Genomic DNA, 27386 nt, shown 5'->3' with positions numbered 1-27386 from the left:
TTAAAAAAATTTTTTTTTTTTAACATTTATTTATTTTTGAGACAGAGAGAGAGAGAGCATGAACAGGGGAGGGTCAGAGAAAGAGGGAGACACAGAATCTGAAACAGGCTCCAGGCTCTGAGCTGTCAGCACAGAGCCTGACACGGGGCATGAACCCACGGACCGCGAGATCATGACCTGAGCCTAAGTTGGACGCTTAACCGACTGAGCCACCCAGGCGCCTCTCTTGAGATTTGTTTTAGATCACAGTTACTTACTAACAGATCTTTTTGAGGCTTGCTTTTAGGCTTTGTTAGGCAGAACCATAGCACCCTTTATCCTAGGGATAATTTTGCTACGCTACTGAGGCAATACTCTTCTGGGTTCTTTGCTCATACCCCATGTTTATAAAAGTTTTTGTACTCTGTCTGATGGGAACATGAAGTATTTTCAGCATGGTTTGAGCCTGCAGAACTGTTCCTTCTATTCCCTTCCAGTCTGGTTATTCATCCAGCCTCAGGTTCTTTGTTCACATGCATGTACAGATAGATCATCATTCAGCTGAAAACCTGAGGGGATCTCATTGCAGATCTCTAGTACATGCTTTGTCTCTGTGGACCCTCTCTGCACAGCTCTGCCCTCTCCTGTGCTTTGTCCTGCGAATTATAGTTGCCTTGACCTCCCTGAATTTTCAGCTGTGTCCTTAATTGAAGGAGACTGCAGGTTCCCCTTGAGTTCTCCTTTCCTAAGTTATAGCCTGGAAACTTTCTAGGCAATATGTTGATGACCTTGTGGAGCTCACTTTATTTTCCTTCTTTCATCGCTTCTCGGCCTTTTGGCTAAGATCAAGTGTATTTTCCTTCTTTCAGGGATGTTTGTTTTCCACTGTTTGGAAATCGTTGTTTTATTCATTTTATTTTGTCTCTTTGTAGTTGTTTAAGCCTGAAGGCTAATTCCAGTCCCAATTTCTCCATCTTGACTGGATTTAGATGTCTCCCTGAAGTTATTTTGAGCAGTGATAAGTCATATAACTTTACATATTTAGTGGTAGCAACTGGTAAATTACCACTTATCTCTTTAGCTATGCCTAGTAGGTTACATTAGATTATCCACAGCTTTTTCTGGTTGTGCTGTTGCAGCATTTAGGCCTCAGGATTTAGGATTCAGTAAATAAGGGTGGGGGGGGGGGAGTTTTTCATATGCATATCATCCATGACATTGCCAAATAAGATAGTTCACAACTATCTTACTGCAACTGGGGCCACAAGATCCTGAAAAGTTTCTAGAAAGCAAGCTCAGTAAATGTAAATTGATTAAATGTAAGATACTAAGATACATAAAATACCACCAATGCCATCTATTTAATTTTATTACTTTTTAAAAGATTCATTTCTTTATTTTTGAGAGAGAGAACACAAGTTGGGGAGGGGCAGAGAGAGGGAGACACAGAATCTGAAGCAGGCTCCGAGCTGTCTGTGCAGAGCCAGACGTGGGGCTTGAACTCAGGACCTGTGAGATCAGGACCTGGGCTGAAGTCAGACACTTAACTGACTGAGCCACCCAGGTGCCCCACCATCTGTTTAACTTTAATGAATAAGGATAATATAGTTGCTTTTGAAAGCTAGCTGAAACCAAATAATAAAACTCAGCACAGCACACACAAAAATATAGGCTGATATATTGTATGGAAATGATTGCTGAAATCTAAAATACAATATTAGCAAGTTGACTTTAGCACCCTCCTATAATGCTAGGAGGGAGATAAGCAATGATAAGAGTTCTTTTGAAGGATTGTGGGAATGAGTTTGAAGACTCATAATATTCAATGGAAGAAAAGAGTGAATCAAATAATTTGAAGATAGTGTTTCTCAGCGTGATCCAGAGACTTTGGGTCAATTGCAGATTCTTGTCTCCTAAGAAGTGCTGAATCAGACAGAACCTGGTGTCAATACAGACACAGGAAAATATAGGGATGGTGATAATATGTGAGCGAGAGGTGGAAGGAAGGATATGGTGAAACTAGTTACTTTTTAATCCATTTTTGCTTTGGATCTTGTGTTTGAGATGACCACTTGATATCCAAGTGGATATATCTGATAACAAATGAAAATAAAGTCATACTAGAGATGTATGTCCCTTTTCTCCATGGTAATGATGACTAAAGTGATGAGCATAGTCTACTGAGAGATGAAGTAGAAAGAAAATAACTTAGTTTAAGGCACTGGACCTTGGAGGTAAGATGAGACAGAGATGGAATAATCAGTGTCTAAGTAGTGTGTTATTAGTGTATTATTAATAGTGTATTAAAGAGACATTGAAGGATATGTTATATTGTGTTATCAGAGGAAAATGAGAACTAAAAAGAGGGTATTAATAACCCTTGAGAATGCAGTGGTAACCACTGAGAATGCCGTGGTAACCACTGAGAATGCCATAAATAAAGGGTACAGTGATGTTTATAAATACCAAGTGCTTTAAGAAATATAGTGACTCGGGGCACCTGGGTGGCTCAGTTGGTTAAGCATCTGACTTCGGCTCAGGTCATGATCTCGCGGTTTTTGAATTTGAGCCCCGTGTTGGGCTCTGTGCTGACAGCTCAGAGCCTGGAGCTTGCTTCAGATTCTGTGTCTCCCTCTCTCTCTGCCCCTACCCTCCTCATGCTCTGTCTCTCTGTCTCTCAATAATAAATAAACGTTAAAAAAAATTAAAAAAAGTGACTCAAATACTGAACACTAATTGTGACATCACAATTTAACCTTAGAGATTTTTAAGAGCAGGGTTCAGCAGATGTTTTTGTTAAAGGGTCAGATAGTAAATATTTTAGATTTGGAAGGGCATATTCCTTCCAAATAGGAAGACTTCCTAGAATTCCTTCCAAATAGTAGACTATTCTAACTACTAACTCTGCTATAGTATGAAACTAGCCTCAGTCATTATGTAAACAAATGTGTGTAGCTGTATTCCAGTAAAACTTTATTTATAAAAACAGCTGGCAGACTATAATTTGCTTACCTTTGAGCTAGAGGAACCTCTGCTTTTCAGCATTTTTTTCTGTATTATTCTTCATTTCATTTGCATTGAGATATAAATCAACACTGGCTAACTTATTTCTGATAAAAAGGATTAAAACTAAGTATTAGTAATGAAGCTTGAAAAGATCCAGAAGAAATTACTGTTCTGTTGATCTTATAAAATTTAGTAAGCTTGACTAAATAGCACCCCCAGTATGCCCTCATGTATGAGATGGTAGAACTGAAATAGGGACATTTGCTCCCTCCCCCCGACCCCACCCCACCCCCCCACCGTTCATATAATGACTAATTCAGTGTGGTTTGAGTTGATTTGTTTAACATTTTGTCAATTGTAATAATAATTTGCTTTTACCTTTTCAGTCTCGGAGAAATCTCTGTGAAGAGGCTTTGTTAAAAATTAAAGGTGTTATTAGCTTTACTTTTCAAATGGCTGTTCAAAGATGTGTGGTGCGGATCCGTTCAGATTTGAAAGCAGAGGTTAGTATTTTAAATGGCTGAATATGCTTGAGGTTATAGGTAAACAAATCAGTGTTCAAATTTCCCTTTTTATCCTGGCCTAGGCTTTGGCATCAGCAATAGCATCAACCAAGGTTATGAAGGCTCAGCAAGTTGTGAAAAGTGAAAGTGGAGAAGAGGTAAATGCTTTTTAATTTAGTTTTCTTTATACCTGACTCTTGATTATTCTTTATGGCTGGCAGATTGCTAGTATTTTCAGGCTGTTAGTTGCCAAATATATAGGAGTGTGGTTGGGTCAGATTATCTTGTTTCTTGGCTAACAGCTCTTTTCTAGAGAGATCTATTGTAGATTTCAGGGTCTGTTCTTAAATTTTGTGGATTTCAGAGTCTATTCTTTTTCTCAGTGGAGATGTCTTTCTAATTTTACATGGAAATAAAGGATATATAGGTTCCTTGTGTTGGTTTTATTTTATGTATGTTATGTTATTTTAGAGAGAGTGAGAAGGGTAGAGGGGCAGAGAGAATCTTAAGTAGTTTCCATGCTTAGCGCATAGCCTGATACAGGGCTTGATCCCAAGACCCTGGGATCATGACCTGAGCTGAAATCAAGAGTCAGATGCTCAACCGACTGAGCCACCCAGGCACCCCTGTGTTGATTTTTAAATACTTCTTTCTAACCTTAATTAGTTTTTGTCAATCCAAATAATAAAGCTCTATTCCCACAATTGGGTAGGTAAGTACAGTGAAAAGCTTTGCCTCTTACTACTTTTGCCACCAGCTTTGTGATAGGGAAAACAAATCTACATCCCCTTAACTTATTTGTGTCCCCATAGAAAGGTTCAGTGGCCCTTCGGGGCCCACAGTAGCCAGGTACTTGCTTTTGTTTTCTTTAAATGCAGAGAGGTTGCACATTTATTTCTGGAGCCTCAGGAGAAAAGCATCTTACTTTTCATGTGTCTTTCTGCCTAATGCAGTGCTCAACAGTTGGGCCTACCTTCATGTAAGAGGAAAATTTTTAAGTGACTATTGTCACTGAGAATAAATACGGTGATTAGAGTGAGGTGTATAGTTGACCTTTAATTTAGGACTTGATTTACCTGTGTCGTTTGGGTTGATTTTGTAATAACTCTTAACATGTTGTCTATGTCAGATGCTGGTCCCATTCCAAGATACGCCTGTGGAAGTAGAACAGAACACAGAACTGCCCGACTACCTGCCTGAGGATGAGAGTCCCACAAAAGAACAGGATAAAGCAGTGTCCCGGGTCGGCTCACACCCAGAGGGTGGAGCTAGCTGGCTGAGCACAGCGGCAAACTTTTTATCCAGATCGTTCTACTGGTGACTTCACTTTGGGTCTCAAGGACTGTGTGAACTAACAAGGGGCCAGTTTTCCATTGTTGTGGTGAACTGTCAAGTGCAATTTGCAATAAGTTATCATGAAAAGTTTTTAGATTACATGATTGCGTATGCTGCATTTTACATTTTATTGGACGTTTTGCCCTGCTCAGTGGTAAAAAGGACAGAGGCTACAGGTGGAGTTCCTTTGTTTATGAAGGTATTTTGGTTTTGTTTTCCTTTAATTGCCTCACTTTTTAAAAAACATGGGTCCACTGTTAAACCAAACACATATATGTGCAGCTTTACATTTTATTTTACATGGAGCACGTGATTAGGAAAACTTGTTTTCTCCTCAAGCCTCAGGACCTATCTGAAGAGAAGTTTTTGTTTGTTCGTTTTGGCTCAAGTTGTGCATGAATTACTGAACATTTTTCTCTGCTTTTCTTCATGAAAGATACTTGCTTGGGTACTCTTCACTGAAAGTTGAAAACATTTGTCATTATCCCCCTCTTGTGCCTTTTTTATTTTGCCAACCATGTTTATAGAAAGAACATTACTATAAAGACATTTTGTGAATTACAGTATATTCATATGAACGTAGGAGTTCTCTAAAAATACAAGCTGACAAAAACTTTGCAATCTTATTTGTTGTAATTTTAATAAGACTAACACAAAATCAGTCAAGAAGAAGGAAACCTGTATATTAGCAAAGTACTATTGGAGACTATTTGATTGTGACCAGATGTGGTTCCAGTTGACTACTCTTTAGTTTGGTTTATATCAGCTCTTAAGATTTCCGTCCAACGTAATATTGGGAGCAACTATAAATGGTCTCTAGGCCTGACTTTGTGATTATGTACCATCCTTGCTAGAAAAAAAATAGTAAAGAACTGACAAACTTGAAAAAGAAAACAAAAGTCGAATGCCTATATAATGCCATAGTGCCACTTGGTAGATAGAGTCTAACCTTGAAACGTGAATTGCTTGGCAGATGCCTTTTCAGTAGGTATTTCCTTGTATTGCCTTTTGTGAATTTATTATGAACATCCAGTCGTACTGAATGAAAAAAAGACTCAAATTATTGCTTATGAAGAAATAAAGCCAGCATTGGTCCACTTAATCTTGTTTCTCATATCCAGCCAGAAAAAAAAGAACTTCAGTGAAGGTAAGAGAAATAAATATAAATATATATACATATATATTTTTTGGTAGATAAGAGCTAATTACATATATGTAATGCTTTATTAAATTCCTGAAATATTTGGCACATAAAATTTTCCTTTTGGAAATCCAGCTAAATCCGGATAAATTTTAGTGCTAATATGATTAAGAAGAAACTAATATGGAGAAATTGAAATTCTTTTTCATCAACATGTAGAGCTGCTGTTTTACTACTTGGGGAGAATGTGAAGTGAAAGTTGGACCCTGGAGGGTTTCCTTGCATTTTCATTGCTTCTCTTTTAGAGAAAATTAAAAGCATCCAGTGTCACTGTAAAAAAAAATTCTTGTAAAATACTTCACCAACAAGAATCTTGAGTTCACGACCTTCTGGAGGGAGGGGTATTGAGGGTATTGGAATGATATTTTTCATGTGTCTGGGCTCTGATTCAGATGACATACACAACTGCAAATAGAAGCTTTCAGGGCATGGATTGCTTTAAATGCATAATACAGCTTGCTGCCAGAACCAGATGTGTTGAAAAATGAAAACAAAACCACCTCCTTTCTATAGCCATTAAAACAAAGTTTACTGTTCTAACAAGTTTGTGTTTTATTTTGCATTGCCACACATCTGCCTGTTTAAAAAACTACATCTCTTGGTAGCAATGGTTCAGTACAAGTAGGTATTAACAGCTTGATGTCTGTGTGTTCTAAGTGTTCTTTTATTCCAGGTCTTATAGAGCAGTTAAGGCAACTGTAACGGCATTTTTTTGAAATATATTGTAAAATAATAAAAGGTAACACAATTAAAATTGAATGGATATTGCATTTTTGTGATGGAAACATTATTGTTACTCTTGAGCCTGTTTGTATTCACACTGCCTGGCACCTTCTCCTAGCTCCCTGCAGGTGCGTTACCCAACTAATTCCCATGCATCTTCGTTCAGCTCCTTCCCAGCCCCACACCTGCCTCTCCCTGGGTTTGGATCAGCCGCTCCTGTACATGCATTCATTGTAGCATTTATCATATTAGATTGAAATTATATTTACCAGTCTTTCTCCCCAGCTTAACTCTTTGAGAACCGAGAAAGTCTGTAGCTGTATGTGGCTAGTAGTAAGTGCTCAAATATTTTTTTAGGAGGATGAACAAGATTTTTTTTTGAATCTGTAAAAATAAATGAAAGATAGTGATTAACTTGGTGGTCAGATAGGAAAAATGTCAGGTTGTTTCTTTCTTTTTTTCTTTTTTTTTTTCATGGCATGTTTGTTTCTGATTTATTGGTTATTATTAGCAAGTTTCTTCATTTGTCATTTGTTTTTCATTTTTCAAAAAAGTAGGAGAGAAGCATAATACATGCTCTGTTGAATGAAGTTAAGATTAATTTATAGTATCCTAATTCTTATAGAATTGTCATAGGAGAATATTTATTTATTTATTTATTTATTGTTTTGATTTCCTGTTTTATAACTTACTGACTGTAATTTTAGGTAATAATTTATCTGTGAGGTTTTTTTTTTTCATTGATGGAATGGAGATAATTCTACTTTATGGGGTCATTATTTGAATGCAGTGAGATCATCATGAGTAATGAAACTAAAATCTTAAAATTGTAAGATGGAATTATTGTTTCTAGAAGTTTGACACGATTCTATTCTTGCCCTGAATTCCAAGTGGGGCTCCTCATCTTTCTCTGTCCAATCAGAGGGTGATGTTTGAGAGTTAGTTCACTGCTACGTGATTTTTTTCTGAATGTCCCTTGAAGAATTCATCTGTTGTCAGGATTTCAGTTACCTTTGTGTCGATAATTTCTGAGTCTCCATTGTATCATCATCTTTGATAGCTCCCCTTTCCTTTACTATCCCTATCAGATGTAAAGTCTGTGAATTTTTCTTTGTCTTAGAACCAAGCTCATGGTAGGCATGGAGTAGACTTAAAAACTAATTCTGTGTCCGCCACCGTGCTAAGTGCTTTACAGATACTTAGTCCTCTAACCCTGAACAACTATGAGGTAGGTACTTTGGTGTGTTCATGTTACAGATAGGGAAAGTGAGGCAGAGAAATAGTAAGTAGCTCATTAGTCCCAGGTGACAGAGCTGGCAAATGGTGAAGCCAGGACTCCAACTGAGGCAGTCTGGCTGCCGAGTCTGCACTGTCGCAGGGCAGCCTGCATCTTGGGTCCTGCTGCTGTGCCTCTCCTGTTCTACCACCGTCATTCCCATCCAGACGCTTGTGCCTGAATCATGTCAAGTGACTTAACTCGGATGTCTGTTAGCAATCAGAAACTCTGGACACTAGGAAAGTTAGGTACATGAAAGAAAGAAGTCTGGTTAGGCCACAACAAAGGAAAATACATGTAGAGCAGCGGGTCTGTCTAAAGAGGGAAACTATTTTTGTCATGTGGATTGTGGGCTTTTAATAATGCCGAGCTTCTGGACTTTGTGGCTGTTCCAGACCTCTAAAATACTACCTGTTCCACATAAAACATGTTTGGGCCAGAAATTGGCTACTTCTAGAGTAGCCACATTCTAATCTATCAGATTAATCTTAACAGTATTTTTGTCATTTTCTGCTGTGATGTCAACAAAGGCTCATGGCTTAGTTTAGACTGCTTGGCTAGCACCAAAAATGCCATGAGAATTTAGCTACCAACCTAGTCTTTCATACATTCTATAGCATTATTACAGATTTTTCTATATGTAAGGCATAGTTGTTATTCTGTTAGAGAAGGTCTGCTTTAGTTAGTCTTATCTATTTATTGTAACCTAAGTATTTTGTATTCATCCTACCCTCTAGATCTTTGCTCGGATTCTTTCTTATCTGGAATTTCCTCCTTTATTTCTTTTCTTTTTTTTTTTTTTTTTTTTTAATTTTTACTAATTTTGAGAGAGACAGAGATAGCACAAGCTGGGGAGGGACAGAGAGAGAGCAAGAGAGAGAATCCCAAGCAGGCTTTGTCAGCACAGAGCCCCATGTGGGGCTCAAACTCACGAACTGTGAGATCATGACCTGAACGAAAACCAGGAGTTGGACGCTTACCCAACCGAGCCACCCAGGCGCCCCATGGAATTTCCTCCTTTATACTATCATCTCCTTTAAAATATTTTATTATGAAAAAGCTCACTATACATAAAGAAATGCATAAAGAAAACAAGTCCTCTGTCATCCTACAACACAAATAATATCAATAACTAAACATTTTGATTTATCTCATTTGTTTTCTTTTAATCCATTTCAGTTAGTAAGAAGTATACACTTGAATTTTCATCTCTCTTTTTTTTTTTTTTTTTTTTTTTTTTTTTTGTAAGCTCTATGCCCAGCATAGGGCTTGAACTCATGACCCTGAGATAAGGAGTTACATGTTCTACCAACTGAGCCAACCAGGAACTACTACACTTTAAAGTTTTATTTTTTTAATTTTTAAATTTTTTGTTGTTTATTTATTTTGGGTGGGGTGGGCAAACTAAGGATCCCAAGCAGGCTCCAGGCTGACAATGGCGAGCCCGATGTGGGGCTTGAACTCATGAACTGTGAGATTATGACCTGAGCCAAAGTTGGTTGCTCAACTGACTGAGCCACCCAGGCGCCCCAACACTTTAAACTTTTTTTAATGTTTATTTATTTTTGAGAGACTGAGCATGAGCCATGGAGGGACAGAGAGAGAGGGAGGCACAGAATTGGAAGGCTCTGGGCTCTGAACTGTCAGCACAGAATCCAGGGTGGGGCTCGAACTCCCATTGTGAGATCATGATCTGAGCTGAAGTTGGACGCTCAACCTAGTGAGCAACTCAGATGCCCCAACACTTAAAATTTTTTAAGTGTTCAAAATAGGTATACAGTGAAAAGTGATTCTCTTTGAACCACTGTCACCTAGTTCTCACCAGGGATAGCCATTGTTACTAATTCTGTGTGCCCATCAAGGATATTCTATAAATTTACCAACTTTTTCATTTTTTTCCCCATACATGTAATAAAATGCCATGCACCTTAGATTTTTCATTTGAAGTATTATCTTAGAAATTATTCTATATCCTTGCGTGAAGCAGCTTTCTGTTTTCACAGCTTCACAGTATTAATGTTACACCATTTATTTAACCAGTGGTTTGATTGTAATCCTTTGCTATTACAGATAGTGCTGTATTTAGTGTATCTGTAGAGTGGATTTCTAGATGTAGAATTGCTACGTTAAAGCCTGTAGAGTGCCTTTAATTTTGATAGTTCCTACCTCCTTAGAGATTATTCTAGTATCTTCTCTCATCAGAATGATATGAGAATTCTGTTCTCTTCAGCCTCTCCAAGTGTATTATCCTACATTTAGCCCTTTGTCTAAAAAAAGGGATATCTTCTGAATAAGAGCTTTTATATATATATAAGAGCTGTTTGAGTATTTTTTCTGTGAACTGTCCTTTTTTCATTTTTGGCAGAGGAGAGGGGAGATTTGAGTTTTCTTACCTGATTTATAGAAGGCCATTAACATACTAAAGAGATTTGTCCATTTCTTTAATAAAAATATTTGCAGTTCACACATTATAACAGCATTTCCCAACATTTCTTATACAAATCCTGTGAACAGTTTTCACCCCACGATTCCTTCTTCCTCTTCTTAAAAAATGCTCATTTATTTTTATTTTGAGAGAGCGAGAATCCCAAGCAAGCTCTGCACTGTCAGTGCAGAGCTGGATGCAGGGCTCAATCTCACAAACCATGCTATCATGACCTGAGCTGAAATCAAGAGTCAGATCCTTTGTCCAACTTCGGCTCAGGTCATGATCTCGTTCGTGGGTTTCAGCCCTGCATCAGGCTCTGTGTTAACAGCTCAGAGCCTGGAGCCTGCTTCAGATTCTGTGTCTCCCTCTCTCTCTGCCCCTCCCCTGCTTGCACTCTGTCTCAAAAATAACCATTAAGAAAAATTAAAAAATAAAAGATGCTTAACAGATTGAGCCACCCAGGTGCCCCTCCATCTTCCTCTTAACTGCTATGTCACTTTTTATTTGGGATCTGTCTTTTATGGTCCATTACTTTCCCAAAGTATATTCCTACTGAGATCAAGATCCTTAAGGGGAGGGAGTCTGTCTCATGTTTTAGTAATTGCCACACTACACAGCATAATGCTGTGTGTGCCGAGCATTTGGGGAGTGTTTACGAATGAGTTGTGGTGGTGGAGCGATTACAGTAGTATTTCTATGTTGAAGGGATGGGTATTTGGTACTTTGGTTCAGATCTTGTCTGGATCTTAATTATTGCACATCTAGATTACTGCTACCTCCTTGTTAGTAACATTTAACATTACTTGAGCACTTACTGTGTTTCAGGCTCCGTCAGCACCGGGTCCTTTACTTGTGTTATCTTTGATCATCACAGTGGTCCAGTGAGCTAGGGTGTTTCATAGTCATTTTACAAGAGAAAATAGATCAGTGGAGTCAGATACAATTGATGAGCATCAGGGTTGGGATTTTCCTTCTTAGTGACCAAACAGTTGCCTGAATAACTGTTAGATATTTTTATTTTCTACTCTTCTAGTTATAAATCTTTAGTGACTTTTATTGTGTCAAAACCAAATTATTCTTGTTTTCAAGATTCTCTGTAACCGGTCCTACCCTTCTGATGGACCCGACGCTTTTAGTTCAGTTTTACATTTTTAGTCTTCAGTCAGTGCATTGTGAATTTGTCCTCATCTGGATTGCATTCTCTTCTTAAATTTACCAGATTCTAGTTTTCTAGAACCAGCTATTCCATGGAGCCCTCTTTGTCCATTTTGACCCTTGCCATTCTGTCTCCCAGTTCTTTAAATTCTTTCAGCATTTAAGATGTCTCCTGTACACTTGACCACTCATTGTATCATTTGTCTCTTCATTCCCAAATGTGTTCATTTTGTATATTATGACAGCAGAGATCGCTTTCAAAACCCAGGCTTCCTCTTTTGCACTGCCCCTTACTTAAGCCCAAACTGAAGGCCAACCAAGTCTCCTCATTACTGCTGGCTTTGGGACCAGCCTGTTTGCTGAGGTGCTTTCCAGCCCTTTAATGGGCCCAGAAGCCCTTTTCTGTTTTAAGTTTTTGTTTTTGTTTTTTGAGAGAGAATGACGGGGAGAGGCAGAGAGAGAGAGGAGGACAGAGGATCCAAAGCGGGCTTTGTATTGACGCAGAGAGTCCAATATGGGGCTCGAACTCATGAACCGTGAGATCATGACCTGAGCATAAGTCAGGACGCTTAACTGACTGAGCCACCCAGGTGCCCCTCAAAAGCCCTTTTCTAACCTGTTCTCTGCTGATAAGGAGTTTCATGTTAAAATGTAAGTTGTGTAGGTACCCATTTTTTCCATGTTTAAATATTTCAGGTAGGAAGATCATTTATTAGGACACAATACTCAGTGTGTAGTCTGTGCAAACAAATATTTTGAGTTATCCAGTAGAAGAAAGTTGGACAATACAAAATATACTTTCAGAGGAAAAAGTGATTTTTGCGATTGGTAAGAAAAAAAGGGAAATTTTAGCTTAAGATAAGTGAATTAGAAGACTGATCGGTAAGAAAGTACCATCGAATGAGTTAAAAATGATAGTATGAAATGAATGAAGATGGAAGAAGGGAGGAAATACATGGAAAATCAGCCATACCGACCTTACCAGTGAATAAAATAATAGGGTTAGAGCAAATGTAGATGAAAACCCTAAGGCATCCTGTGGAAGTGTTGAGCCAGAAATCAGGACTCCGTTTTAAGAGAGCAACTTCAAAGGAAAAAGGAATCATTACCTCTCAGTGCAGAACATCAGAGGAAAAGTATAGTGTTTTAAGAAAATTTGTATGTAAAAACATAAGTTTGTAAAACAAGCTATTTGCATAGGCACCTACACTTTTAGTTTTGATTTTATTTTTTTAATTTATCACGTTCCTCCAGGCAACAAAAATGTGTTTTTTGAAAATTAGATTCATGTGACCCGTAGCATTAAAGCAAGGTGTATCTAATGGGAACAAAACCAAGTGTTTCTGGTCCCACTGAGATAAGAGAACTAGTTTAAGTTAAATTCAGTAGAAAACTAGCTTAAGCACAAAAAAGCAATGTTTAAAGACACATGTGAAGATATTTATAGTGCTTGACACAGGGACTACTAGTCTTACTAACTTCTTGTGGAAGCAATATGTAGTAAAATTCTTGGAGATGACAGTCTATGGGAATCTTCTCCCCCTGTGACTGGATAGTAAGTAACAAGTGTAAACTGGTGTAAAGTAATGAGTTAAAATGTATTCCAAATTAAGACCCTGATCACCAAGCTATTAGTAATAATCCAGAATAGGAAAGCAGATCAGTGTTTTTTCTTCAGTACATGATTTCCTAATACTGTAATAGCAAAATAAGCCAAGGAGCTGTTGTTAACCTCCACAGAAATCACGTTAGACATCTAACTTTTATATTCAAAAAGTTATGTTAGAAATAAAAAAATGAAGGTATGTTCCTTACTCTTCATGGTGTAGTATTTCTGGTTGGTGAGGCTCAAGAGACAAAGTGAATGCCAGCAATCACCCACTCCTGCTGAAGGGAGCCACAGCTTGGAGCACTTGCGGGTGTTTTCCAGTTATGTCATTAAAGTCCGTTACTAAGTATTTGAAAACCTATATTCTCCCAGTCACGGTGCTTGTTAGAAGGATTACAGACATAATCCTTCATGAGGCACACAGGCTAGTGGGAAGGAAGGGCATGGAACAGATAATGGCAAATGTGATGTATCAGGAAGTAGTACAGAAGGTTTGGGAGACCTGATACTCGTGGGGAAGGGAGGTGGGGGAATCAGGGTAGGTTTCTTGGAGAAATTAAGGTTTAAGTCAGAACTTGAATGATGAGCAGGAGTTAGTTGGCCAAGTGGGGCAAGGAGAGCATTCCAGACAAAGGAAACAACTTTACGAGGCTGGTGTGTGGGGTCTAAGATGAGCCTGGAATGTTGGTGGGGGCAAGATTAAACAAGACTCTGTAGGCCTTTTGATTTAGTCCCTGAATATTATATTTCATATCCTGATGTAAGTAGTTTAGTTGCTATTAAGTATTTGTACATTCATAAATATAATAGCTACCATTTATGGCTTGCAGTTGCCAACTGCTTTTGTCTAGTATTCATTTGATCTTTACAATAATCTTATAAAGTCTGGGAGGGCGGGGAGGACGTTACATTTGAGGAAACTGAAGCTTGGGTTTGGTAATTTGCCAAAGTGAGCTTACTTCGGCTACATGTGGAGAAGGGACCTGGGAGGAGAAAAGTGAATCTAAGAATACCAGATTACAAGGCTATTTCCATACTTGCAGTACAGGGGCAATGGTGGCTTGGAATTGGGTAAGTGGCAGTAGGCATGGAGAGAGGTGACCTGTTTGAGAGACTTTTTTAGGCAGTATCAAAGAAGAACTTGGTGATTTCATAATGAGAGGGGATGCCCAGGACTGTTAGCAGCTGCTTTGAGGAGCTGTGCTGATGCATTCATGGGCAAGGATGTCAGGGATCCAGTCACGTGTGTTTTAAGACAGGAGGGTCTAAAATGTTTAAATATTAGTGGGTGGATTCAAGAGAGAGAGATGAGATATGGAAGAGAGAGCATTCAATGTAGAATAGGTTCAGAAGCAAGTAGAATCCAGAGTAGGGGTGGAAGGACTGGCCTTTGATAGATGAACCCCTCTGGGTCCTTCTGTACAGCTGAATGAAGCTTACTGGACTGACCCATTAAGACATTTCTTCTATTACTCTTCTTACGTTCCTCGTGGATTAAAAAGGCAGGGGGAATGATTTTCTCTTGTCTATTTAAAATTAAATCGGAATGAGAATGTGCTCAGTCTTATTAATCTAGTCAATTGTATTTTTTGTATTGTCGTGGATGAGTCTATTTCCATGACAGATGATCAGACTCCAAGATCACCATCAGCTTTCTCTCATCCTTTCATTTGATTTTTGCTCTAGTTCAGTGGGTCTGAGCCCTGTCGGTACATTAGGATCACCTGCATGCTTGTAATAAATAGCATTGTTTGTGTCCCCACTCCAAACACTTGAACCAGAGTCTCTGGGGATAGGGCAAGGGCATGGGTGGGGATTTATTTGGGGGAGGGGAGTTGTTTGTTTGTCTGTTTAAACAACTTTGTAGTAATGCTAATACGCACTCAAGGCTGACAATCAGGACTTCATTCTTGTACTTTTAAGATCTGAAGAACTTGTGAGAGCTGTTATCTTAAGCTTTTGCTCAGTTTAGGAAAGCCCTCTTTCTCCAATTGGTTTCAGAAACTGCACACACTGAAATTGACAGTGAAAGCTTACATACAAAAATTTTAGTTGTTAGTTGAATATCTTTGCTATTTTACTAGTTACGTGGCTTTTTATGTTTTTTAGTGTGCTCATTTTCCCCTTGCACTTATGTCTCGTGTGTTTCCTGTTTTAATCGTTGGGGTACTCTGGCCTCCCTAAATAGCATCAAGCATCATGCCACCTATTTGATGGCAAATATTCTTTATAGATTCGGAGTTTCTTAACCTTGAAATTTTATTTATTTTAGCTCCAAATAGTGTCACCTGTTCTGAAATATTTCAATAACACATATACCCCCAAATGTTTGGATTTTCCAGGTATCTACAATCTAGACCATGATCAAAGTAAAAAGATATTAAAAAGTCAAGAATATAGTTTAAAAATTTCTCAAGGCACTGATGGACAGAAAGCTTAAATTTAAGCAAATGAATACTTACAATGGATATAAAAATTTTAGAGCTAGCAACTATTCAAAACATAAATGTTTTAGGATGAGGAAGCTTTTGATACTTGTAACAAGCTTGCATTGTATTTGGTATCTGTTATAAATTACAACTCCAATTATTATATAGACATGGGATTATGTTTGTCTATGGGTCTTGGTTAATGGGTATCACACATTTCCTATATATTTCTAAATTCTCCAAATTAAAAGTATTAATCAAAAACTAGAAGCAAGAATGGCAGGTATTTTATGACTTTTTTTTTTTTTTTAGCAAGTTATAGCTATTATTTTTCTTCCCCTGATTCAAAGAAATGCATAGGGTGTATTCATGTATAACACACCTATTAGTGCTTACTGTAGAAGAATGGTATTGACAACTTAATTTCAGTTGTCTACATTTTCAAAACAATGAAGACATATCACTGACCATAAAATAGAAATAGCAACCATTCAAAATAGTTGAACATTTATTGTATCATTTACTCTATAGAGGCAATCTCATTATTACAGTAAATATAGCCAGTTTATGTGCATATGTAGACACAGGGATCTATAATGTACATGGCAATTTGTAACAAATACACAAATGTAATGGATATTTTGGATTATTTTCGATACAAGCTTATATAAAACAGATTCTATGGCTGTGTGCTAAGGAGTGGTTTCGATTTGGAGACTTGAAAATTTTTTAATGAAATTTTTCCTCCCTTCCCTTTTTTTTTGGCAGATGAATTTTTGAAGAAAAAGTGTGAAAGCAGATTGATTCTGTACCCACTTTTTAGATTTCAGATTCACATGCGTCGTAATAAAGTTGCCTCCATGCGGTCTTAATTCAGTTAAGGCTTTCTGGTTTGGAGTTCATATACATAATTGTGCAAAGGCTCTGTAGTGTAATATCTTTGTGATATGTACAGGCATAACAAAAGTAAGTCTGAAATTGATACATAAATGTGCTCTATAAAATCAATAATATTAATAAATCTGAATTGCTTTAAAGAAAAATCTTGGATGATATGTGAAATTTATAAATAGAGATAACCTGATTTTCCATTGTATTTTATTCTTTCAGGTTAAAAAGAGGACCAAATCCTACGTGGTGCTTAGGGGTAGGTAGCAGCCACGATAGGAAGAGAGGGGTACAATTCCTGAGTTTAGAGTTCTGACTCAGAACCTTCTTTGGCTTAGATGAACACAAGTATCTACTAGAATAAACAGTGTTCATTATTCATAATATCATATGGATGTATTATTCGAGAATCAAATGCAGCTCAATAATAAAGAAGTCAGCAAAAGTAAGCTAAAGCTTGCATTGAACCTGTCTAGTCTCCTAAAGACCTTTTCCAAAGAACTGGCTCTTTGCCAGATTTGTCCACGTCTACTATAATGTCTGTCACAGTGGTTCTCGAAAGGGATGAAGGGAGTGGTAGGTAGTGTTTTCACAGCATCTGGGGACACATTCATGGATTGTGCCCCCACACTGCTTTGGTTATAGAAATGCAGGGAACTATTGGCATTTAGTGTACTGGAGCCAAAGATGCCACATGTCCTCCAGTGCTCAGGACAGTCCCAAATGTTGACAGTTGTTCTGTCCAAACTGCAAGTAGAGAAACACAGATAATAAATATATTGAATGCATACAAGCAATAGTACATACTTTTTTATGCTGACTCATAAAATATGTAAATTTAGATCAGATATTTCACAACTTTTTTTAGTGTGAATCAGTAGTGGGCTCAGATTTTAAAACAAATTGGGGCAGAAGATTTTTTATGTTATATGTTCATTAACTTTCAAAGCAAAATTCTGGTAGCCATTAGAAAATAATGAAGTCCTACATCATTAATGGGGAGATGTTTCTTTAATCATTGACAGATGTTCTAATGGAAGATGGATTGGTCAGTCTAAACAATCTCCACCCATAAGCACTAAATTTAAGAAACAATTACATTTTATTAAACTGAATCAAATGAATAATGACTTATGAGTAAGTATACTGAATTCTTTACATTAATTTTGAAAATTTTAAGCCATCCATTTTTCTAATGAACCCAAGTTGCCTTAAACTTTATTTCTGATTTTTTATACAAAAACAAGAAAAGGGTACAATTCAGTTGGTTCACTTGACCGTAGATGAATAATATGCTAAGGGAAAGGTAGTGTTACTAGGTACAAGAACCTTCTAAACTTTCGTTATCCTATTTTAGCAAGATAGAGATGGCTTCCTCATTTTCACTAGCCCTGTAACATGAATTGTTGAAACTGTAAAATTTACATTTCCTGAGGCTGGAGGCTGCTCCAGTCACAGACTGTTTTACCTTATCCTATTTTGGACTTACACATCCAACAGTTAAAGTAATTGTAAAGTAATTAATTTATATTCTTTTCATGTTCCCATTATGATTACACCAACATTAGCTGTTGACTTACCTATCAATTCAGCTTCTTAGAGTACCAGGAGATCTCGGTTTAGGGTCCAGCTCTAGCTTAAAACCTGTGTGACTTAACTGTGCTCTTCAGTTTCTCATATGCAAGATAAGGTTAATATCTATCTTCACGTGATTTGTGTGAGGCTCAGCTTAGGTAGCATTTTAATTTTATTAAACTTGGACTTAAGAATCTTTAAAAATTTTTTAACCAAGGATTTATTGTTTTTCTAAAAACAACTTCATGTGAACTTACCATGAAAAGTGAATAATGCCTTCAAATAATCTTTGTGATCATTTGGAAGTGCTTGGTATTTGGTATTTGTACTAAATAAGGATGGAGCCTTAAAGTGACAGCCTGTAAGTTGCCTTTGTCAGAGGAAAGTAGCCCAAGGCAGCTTTGTCTATGTGGAATAGGAGTGTTCATTTTGCCATGGTTTTTTCTTTTTCTTTTTCTTTTTCTTTTTCTTTTTCTTTTTCTTTTTCTTTTTCTTTTTCTTTTTCTTTTCTTTTCTTTTCTTTTCTTTTCTTTTCTTTTCTTTTCTTTTCTTTCTTCTTCTTCTTTTTTTTTTTTTTTCATTTTGCCATGGTTTTTACTCAGCCATGGCCATGACTCTTTGGGGGTCAGAGATGATGGATGGTGATGAAATGACCCAGTCAACTTTCAGCTTGGATTTTTTGGAGCTAACAAGCCCTGACATAAACAGAGATAAAAATATCAAAGTACTAGTGCCATTATTGATGCTGATATATCTTAAATCTTTGTCCTTTAAGTTTACCTAGGATGTTTCTTATTCTGAGCCAATCAATAACAGAAATTGGTACCAGGAGTGGGATATGAGCCACCATTTCAACACCTTTATTTCATTATCAGAATCTTCATGAACATAGGGGAGTCCCATACATTCAAATTTTATGACTCCAACTGGAGTGCTGGGCCAGAGAGGAATAATAGAGAATAATGAGAATTTAAGTCATGTAGTCACTTCCGTCTACCATTTCTCTCGAGTATTCCCCTAGACTGAGTGTTAAAAGGGAGATGTTAATCTATAGCTCCCTCAATTGGTCATAGATTCTCTGCCTTACAGTGTGAGCTTCTCACTGTGCAGGGTGTGATTCTAGTGTTTAAAGATAAGTTTTTTTATACAAGATGGCCTCAAATACAAGCCAACTACTTCATCTGCTGCTCACCCAAAGAATGAGCCATCTGTTTGAATGCTGAAGGAAAAATTGGCTGTGTTGGACATATTGAGAGTCTGCCTCCAACATGGTCTGTAAATGTTGTATACTGTATTTTAAAGGTGACTTAGATTTCCAAGCATAATTTTGACTTTATGATGTTTTTTTTCCTAGTATGTACATTTCTGTATGAGAAGTAAACTCCGCTATAGTACATGTTGCATCCTTCCAGTGTCCCTCTGTTACTGGATAACATAGGTAATTGCAACATTTTTTTATCCTCCAAGGTGTATGGAGACATTACATTTTTTTTTTCATTAAAGGAATTAAAATAATGACCTGAATATAAAGCAAGGTTTTGAGCAAATATTTTAAAGTTTGTAGATAGCTACAAGTGACCCATACAAAGTCAAGGCAATTGTACAATTTAATCAAATTGTATAATTAATGAAATAAGCCCTAGTCATGGCAGCAGCCTTGTATGGTTATCCTCTATAATCCTTTGCCCAATCCAGGAGGCTACGTGGCAGAGTTGGCTATGCACTCGTAGATGATACTCTAGACCAGAGATCAGCAAACTTTTCCTATAAAGGACCAAATTCACCAAGAGTGAATATTCTGCAAGGGACCAGAAAAAGGCTTTGCAGGCCATAAAGTTTGTTGCAGCTACACAGCTCTGTAATTGTATCAACAAAGCACCCATAGACAACCTGTAGACAAATGAGTGTGTCTGTGTTATAATAAAACTGTATAAAGAAAGGACGGATTGGGCCCCTGGGCTGCCCTGAGCTAGAAAATGATGCGCTAGGCAGTGGTTCTTTAAGTTTGATTCCCAGACCAGCAATATTGACGTCACTGGAGACTTGTTAGCAATGCAGATGCTGACACCACCCAACAGGAGCTACTGGGTCAGAAATGGGCTAGCTAGGGTCCAGCAATTAGGGTTTTAATAAGCCCACCAGGGGACTCTGATGCATGCAGGCTGAACTTTAAGAACCACTGCTATAACGATCTAGACCCTTCTGAGGCCAACCCTAAAACTACATAAAATGATATTTTTGGTAGTATCACCTTTGATGCACAGGACAATAAAGTAATTTGAATACTGAAGTAACTATAAGCACTCTATTAAGTCAGAAAACAGTTTTATAATTCTAGTAAGGAAATTTTTGTTTTCCCAATTTCTGAAGTTGTCTTTTCTGTTTAATATGTTTGAATGTATTATAAATTTCTCTTGAAAAAAAGTTTGCCTTAAATTTGAGACCAGCTTTTGTTTGTGCTATCATCATATATACTAAAGCCTATGAAAATAGTACAAAGTTTCCCATTGTGGGATTTATTTTAGAATGGAACCTAACAATGTTGCAAAGTTGTCACATATGATCGTTTCCAGTGTGTTTAAAAGATCCATATCCTAGGGGGTTCTTGGCTGGCTCAGTCAGTAGAGCATGTGACTCCATCTTGGGGTTGTAAGTTCCAGCCCCATGTTGGGTGTAGAGATTGCTTTAAAAAGACCCATGTCTTTAATCATGTCCATGAATGTGGGTGTGATATTCAATAGGAATTTTCCTGTTATTCAAGAATTGCTGGCAAGGCCCAAAGCTGAGAGCAAAGGGTACTAAATTCTCCCATATTCTACTGTCCAACACTGCCAAATTCTGAATTTATTGTATTAACCACTTCCTTCACCCACAAGTTTATGTAAAAAGAAGTCTGAGGAAGGGGGAGTGAAATTTTGACCTTAAGGGGAAGCAGTGTAGCAGAGGACTTCTTCCTCTCCTTCTAGTGGTTTCTTCCAAGCCTGGGGAGTGGGATTGGTGGCTTCAAGACAATCAGTCTGAAACCAAAAGTCCTAACAGGTCCTTCTGTTATTATCACTTCAGTGGAGCATGAACAAAGCCTAGAGAGAGCAGGAAATACATCCCATAGAATTTGGAGCAGTCTGTGTACGTAGAAACTACTATCTGCTCCTGTCTACAGGTCTCTGAAGGCAAGAGGTCGGCAAGAGAAGCCTGTGTCAGCAGAGTATGAAAGGACCTTGATGTGGATGTGGAGCGAGTGCCTACATAGAAGAGGGTTGGAGCCGCCACGCTGCTCTAGGTTTGCACAGCCCTCAGGCTATGGACGAGTTCTCTAGAGATTCTTTGGGCTCCTTGAGAAGGAACTTGGAAGTTAAAGGAAGGACAGGAACTGTACAATTACCTAGGTCAAATGAGAAGACAACCCACCTCAAGAGGGGCTTTGAGGACATTTATCACATATGGGTCAAAGGGACAAGCTCCTCCTCCCTTAAGGGGCTGAGGTGAAGCTGACAGTAGCCCAAGAAGACCACCAGCATGAGACAGAACCAAGTCCAGTCAATAGAAATGAGGGACCCTTCCTATCACCACCACCAGGCAAGCAGTTATACATTTCTACCTCCCTCATTCTTCCTCCTTGCCCCCAACACCAGACTTAAAGAAGGAAAGGGAGAGAGTATCACAAAGACAGACGATACTGTTACGAGTTCTGGAGTTGCCATCCAGCCCATGATTGAGATGGATTTAGGGGTAGGGATGCAAAAATGGGGTTTTGCATCAGATATGAATGTTAAGAACTATGGAGGGTCTGATTTTACCTTGCAAGTTAACAGGTTAGCCTTCGTGTCTGATGGCAGAAGACATTAGACTCCTGGGTCAAAAAATTGCATATGTTACTCACCACACAGTAAAAGCATGAGCCTCAGCATATTGGCTGGTTTCCCTTTGCCCCCAGGTCCCATTCGGGGTAGGGGTGATTCATGGACTGAGATAATATGAATATATAGAGTGGGTTATGCTCCAGGAGAAGCCAGGGCCAAGAGCCCAGTGCTTTCTGAGCAAACAACAAACATAGAAAAGAGCAAGCCAGCCAGTTCCCCTCTTCTTAAGACTGAGCAGTTAGATGGTGGTAGTCTGGGCGGGAGAAGGATGAGGCAAGGGATGGCATCATGGTGCAAAATTTAGGGAAGCACTCAGTGCTAGGTTTGTACAAATTCAGGATTAGCACCTAAGCACGAGAACCCCCTTAACTTTTGTGTCCTGGGCACCTTGCTTTCCTCACCCTGGTCCTGGCTTTGGTAGTCATGCTGGACTACCTCGACTTACTTAATTGTCTATGTGAGTAGCTTCAGAATTTGCTCAGTGTCAGAGCACACATACTGGTGGTCCAGCACACTCGGCAGGCACGTGCCTCTCCCAAAATGAGACTGAAGCTCAAAACTGAACTGTTTTAATAATCCATGGGTCAAATCCAACTCCAGTCCATGGTTTTGACATTTTTCTAAAAGATTGCAAAATACACAAGAATATGTAACAGAGATCACATGTGACCCACAAAGCCTAAAATATTTACTATCTGGTTCTTTTCAGAAAAAGTTTGCTGACTCCCATAAAAACTGAAAGGAATTTAATTTGTGCGTATCTTTAAAAGATGAGAGAGAGAGAGAGACTAAAAGTAGTATAGCTTCAGGCGATACTTAAAAAAAATTGTTTTACATTTATTCCCCTTAAGAGCTGTGTTTCTTCAATAAACTATTTTACACAGATGATCGACAGTAAGCCTCTTTCAAGCGACAAAAACCCAACTTTAGTTAAAGCTAAAAGAATGCATCGGTTCATATAGAGTCAGCCGCAGGTCCGGCTGCATCTGGGGATTTGAATGCCATTGGAACCTGTGTACACACTGACTTCATTTTTGCCTCTGCAGACTGCCTCGGAAGTCCTTTCCCTGAATGGCAGGGAACAAAGCTCAAGCCACTCCAGAATCCTCCCCTCGCCACTCTGAGAGGCAATATGAAGTCTGCATCCCAGCTACAGGTTTGGCCAGTGTCCAACCCTGGACCAGCATCATGGCCAGGGTGGGAGAGGAACTATGTGAGTAAGCCAGCTCCGTGCTACCTCTGGGGCCAGCGGGAGGCCAGCGCTGTTAAGAGAGCCGTGGAGAGCAGACGTGACCCTGGGTGATCACTGGCAGCTGCCTCAATTTGTGTCTAACAGTGTCCTTTAGTTTGGAATAACATGTGAGATTTTTAGGCCCTGTCAATGTCTGCCGTTGAAGCTCTTAGCCTATAAAATTTTCATGTGTTTAAAATTAGCTGCTCCATTTCTGATTGATGTATCAGATTGGCCTCTCTACCCTTGTTTCTACAGTTTTATCACGTTGTTTGGAGCTGTGCTTTACTGTGACTATGCCTTGCAGCTCTTCCTCTTTTACTGTGGGCTTACCATGGAAGAGTTGCTCAGGCAACTTTGATTAATCATCCCATTATGGTCAGGCACTCCTGTCTTTCTGGCCTTTCTAGCCAGAAAGCTCTATGGCAGACATTACATTCCCGACTCTAGACTCTCTGTGTCCTATAATCGCAGTGATGAATCTGTTTTGCTAATTAATTTTTAGTGCGGCTTGTAGATGATGCTCATGAAACGAGTGGAATGTGACAGGCTTACAATCCATAAAGAAGCCTGAGTAAAAGCAACCATTCTCTAGATGGTTAACTCTGTTTGGGACTTAATGCCAGATTGATCCTAGGGCCCTAACAGACTTGTTAGGCTAACTCAGTTTTCTTCTGTTTTGTCTGACACTTTGTGGCAGCTTGGGTAATTCCTACTGTCCACATTGGGTCAAATATTGTATGGAAAATATTTCCCAGGTGTCTACTTTCCCATCCTAAATTTTGGAAGCAACTGCTTCCCTGTTATACCTACATGTCAGTGCTGGGCTGTTCTCTCTGGGGTGAGGTCCAGTAAGCTGGCTACTCTATCATCCCATCCACTCTTCTCCCACCCAAGAAATCAACTCACCAGGTTCATTTAATTATTTTATTTTTATTTTATTAAATGTTTTTATTTTATTTTTGAGAGAGAGAGATACAGAGTGTGAGTGGGGAAGGGGCAGAGAGGGGGAGACAGAATCCGAACCAGGCTCCAGGCTCTGAGCTGCTGGCACAGAGCCCAATGCGAGGCTCGAACTCACAGACCGTGAGATCATGACCTGAGCTGAAGTTGGACACTTAATCGACTGAGCCACCCAGGTGCCCCTCACCAGGTTAATTTTAGTTAAAGATATGTTTGACAGAGAAATTTCTATTGGGCGATATACTTTCATTGGTTTTCTGCAATAAACTAGTTTCTATTTCTTATTCGGGTCCTAAAATGGTCAATAGCCCCTAGCACCACAAGTTTAAGAATATAATCTTTCACTAAAAGTTTTTATTTTCAACTGCATTTTAGGACTTGCAAAACATGAAAAAGGACATTTCTTAAAGAAAGTGAGTGTGCATTTGGGGGAAGTAAGCAAATTCTTAAGTTCTGAAACAAATCGTTGTAAGAGTTGTTTTACCCTAGAGCATAAAAAAGTCCAAACAAGTTTACTGTTTGCACAGTGTTTTATTTTACAGCATTAAAAGCTGTATTAAGCATATGTCAGTGTGACCATTTAGCTATGGGGCAGGGGAAGTATTTTAACAGATTCTTGGACCTCAGCATACTGTTTCTGGGTTAATCCTAGCATGTGTACCATAGAAAAAACATGCTTACGTCCTGAAGATAAAATTATACTTTTTAAGTCATTATTATTAAATAAACATACACATAGTTTTAAGAAATAGATTGGTATCATACCGTTTAAAAAAAAAAATCTCCCATGCTATTCTTAGTATCACTTTTTTGAGGCAGTCGCTTCTTAACTGTTCTATTTTTAATGCTTTTTTTTTTAATGTTTATTTATTTATTCTGAGAGAGAGTATGCAAGCGGGGGAAGGGCAGAGAGGGAGGGAGACACAGAATCTGAATCAGGCTCCAAGCTCTGAGCTGTCAGCACAGAGCCTGACACAGGGCTCCAACTCACGAACTGTGAGATCACCACCTGGGCTGAAGTCAGACACCCAACCAACTGAGCCACCCACATGCTCCTATTTTTCATTCTAAGGATGGCTATCACCAGAGTAAATAATATTCATATTTCTCCATTTTTAAAAGTGTTTATTTATTTTTGAAAGAGAGAGAGTGCGCATAAGCAGGCAAGGGGCAGAGAGAGAAAAGGAGAGAGAGAATCTCAAGCAGGCTCCATGCTGTCAGCACAGAGCCCAGCAATCCCACGAAGCGTGGGATCATTACCTGAGCTGAAATCAAGGGTCTGAGTGACTCAACTGACTGAGTCACCCAGGCACCTCTTCTCTGTTTCTTGATGTATCAACTTTAGGCTATGTTAATCAATGTCCTCATGGGGAAGATGACTCCCCCCCTTCTCCCCATTCCCACCTCTCCCCTTGAGTTTCTTAGTTATATGATTTTGTGTTCTTTTGGAGGTGGTTACTTTTAGAACTTTAAATAATATACTTAAACATCTATTCTTTATTCCAACAACCTTAGTTAGAAAGTATCCATTAATACCCTATGGAACCAGCCATTCCTTGCTCCTAGTGATTCTCACCTCCTTGTATTCATGGACTTTCTGACATTGAATAGGGTTGATCTGTGTAACCATTGCCAAAAAATGGTGTGTGACTCCCAAGATTAGGTCAGCGTAGATGTTGCAACTTCTGCCTTACTGTCTTTTTGATCATTTGCTCTGGGGGAAGTCAGTTGTCCTGTCATGAGGACATGCAAGCAGCCTTAAGTAGAAGTGCATGTGGCAAAGAACTGAGACTTCCTGACAAAAGTCAGCACCAAATTTGCCAGCCATGTGAATGAGCCATCTTGAAAGCAGATCATCCAGCCTTAGTCAAGCCTTTAGATGACTGCAGCTTGAAACCAACTTCTTGACCACAACCTCATGAGAAACCTAAGTCAGAACCACTCAACTAATTTGCCCATAGACATTCTGAGATAAGAAATGTGTATTGGCCTTTAGGCCACTAAATTTGGGGGGGATGTTTCTTATGTAGCAATAGGTAACTGATGTTACATACCTTGTAGGTAGGATGATGTCATTTTCTCTTTCAGAGTAACCTTCACCCTTTTCCTAACCCCTTCATTTATCTTCCAAATTCTGTCATCTATTTCACTACTTTTGTCATTAATTCATTACATGGTTTATTATATTTACATTGGTTTTTAACTATGATCACAAAATGTAATCATTCATGCTTTGTGTCAGTTCTAAAATTAGAAATAAAAATAGGATGTAAATTATTATAGTTATGAAATATGAATATATAATCTTATTATAAATCATGTAATATAATTGTTATTAATTTTTCTAAGTTTATTTATTTATTTTGAGAGAGACAGAGACAGCACGAGTGAGGGAGAGGCAGAGAGAGAGAATCCCGAACAGGCTCTGTGTAGGCTGCTAGCACAGAGCCTGATGTGGGGTTCAAACCCCTGAAGATGTGAGATCATGACATGACCTGAAACCAAGAGTCAGACACTTAACTAACACCCAGATGCCCCTGTAATATAATTATTTTAGGCTTCATTTTATTTTTTATTATTTTTTCCAGTTTTTATTGAGGTAATAATTGACATACAATATTGTGTAAGTTTAAGGAGTACAATATGATAATTTTATATATATAAATGATTACCACAATAAAGTTTTTTTTTAATGTTTATTTTATTTTTTGAGAGAAAGACAGAGTGCAAGTGAGGGAGGGGAAGAGAGAGAGGGAGGCACAAAATCTGAAGTAGGCTCTAGGCTCTGAGCTGTCAGCACAGAGCCTGATGCGGGGCTCAAACTCACAAATGGTGCAATCATGACCTGAGCCAAAGTCAGACACCTAACCGACTGAGCCACCCAGGCGCCCTCACCACAATAAGTTTTGTTAACACATCCATCACCTCACATAATTACCTTTTTTTTTTTTTTAGAGTAAGAGCTTTTAAGATTTACTCCCTTAGCAACTTTCAAGTATTCAAAACAGCGTTGTTAGCTATAGTCACCATGCTGTATATTATAGCTCCAGAATTTATACATCATACAACTGGAAATTTGTGCCGTTTCACCACATTCATCCATATCCCCCACTAACCCGTGGTCCTGGTAACCACCAGTTGACTTTACCAGTTCAGTTTTTGACTTTACAGTTCAGTTTTTTAAGATTTCATATATAAGTGAGATCATATAGTATTTGTCTCTCT

General features: G+C 38.5%; 1 protein-coding gene across 4 annotated transcripts in view; it reads left to right on the top strand.

Moving 5' to 3' along the window:
* Positions 1-23400, top strand: part of ARMC1 (armadillo repeat containing 1) — a 68561-nt gene extending 45161 nt beyond the window's left edge. For 2 of the 4 annotated variants that reach the window (XM_042923253.1, XM_042923252.1), the window contains exons 5-7: positions 3372-3488; positions 3572-3646; positions 4618-6783. In XM_042923253.1, coding sequence (XP_042779187.1) covers positions 3372-3488; positions 3572-3646; positions 4618-4809 — 384 coding nt within the window. In that variant the 3' untranslated portion in view covers positions 4810-6783. Of the gene's footprint in view, positions 1-3371; positions 3489-3571; positions 3647-4617; positions 6784-16754; positions 16792-21267; positions 21388-23013 lie in introns of those variants that run through there. The other 2 variants (XR_006198111.1, XR_006198112.1) reach the window with 2 other exon arrangements.
* The last annotated feature ends 3986 nt before the right edge of the window (positions 23401-27386 follow it).

This window comes from Panthera leo, chromosome F2 (genome assembly GCF_018350215.1).
Source record: "Panthera leo isolate Ple1 chromosome F2, P.leo_Ple1_pat1.1, whole genome shotgun sequence".
Classification (NCBI taxonomy): domain Eukaryota; kingdom Metazoa; phylum Chordata; class Mammalia; order Carnivora; family Felidae; genus Panthera; species Panthera leo.
The sequence above is the reverse complement of the archived record's forward strand: the minus strand, read 5'-3'. Positions and strand labels throughout refer to the sequence as shown.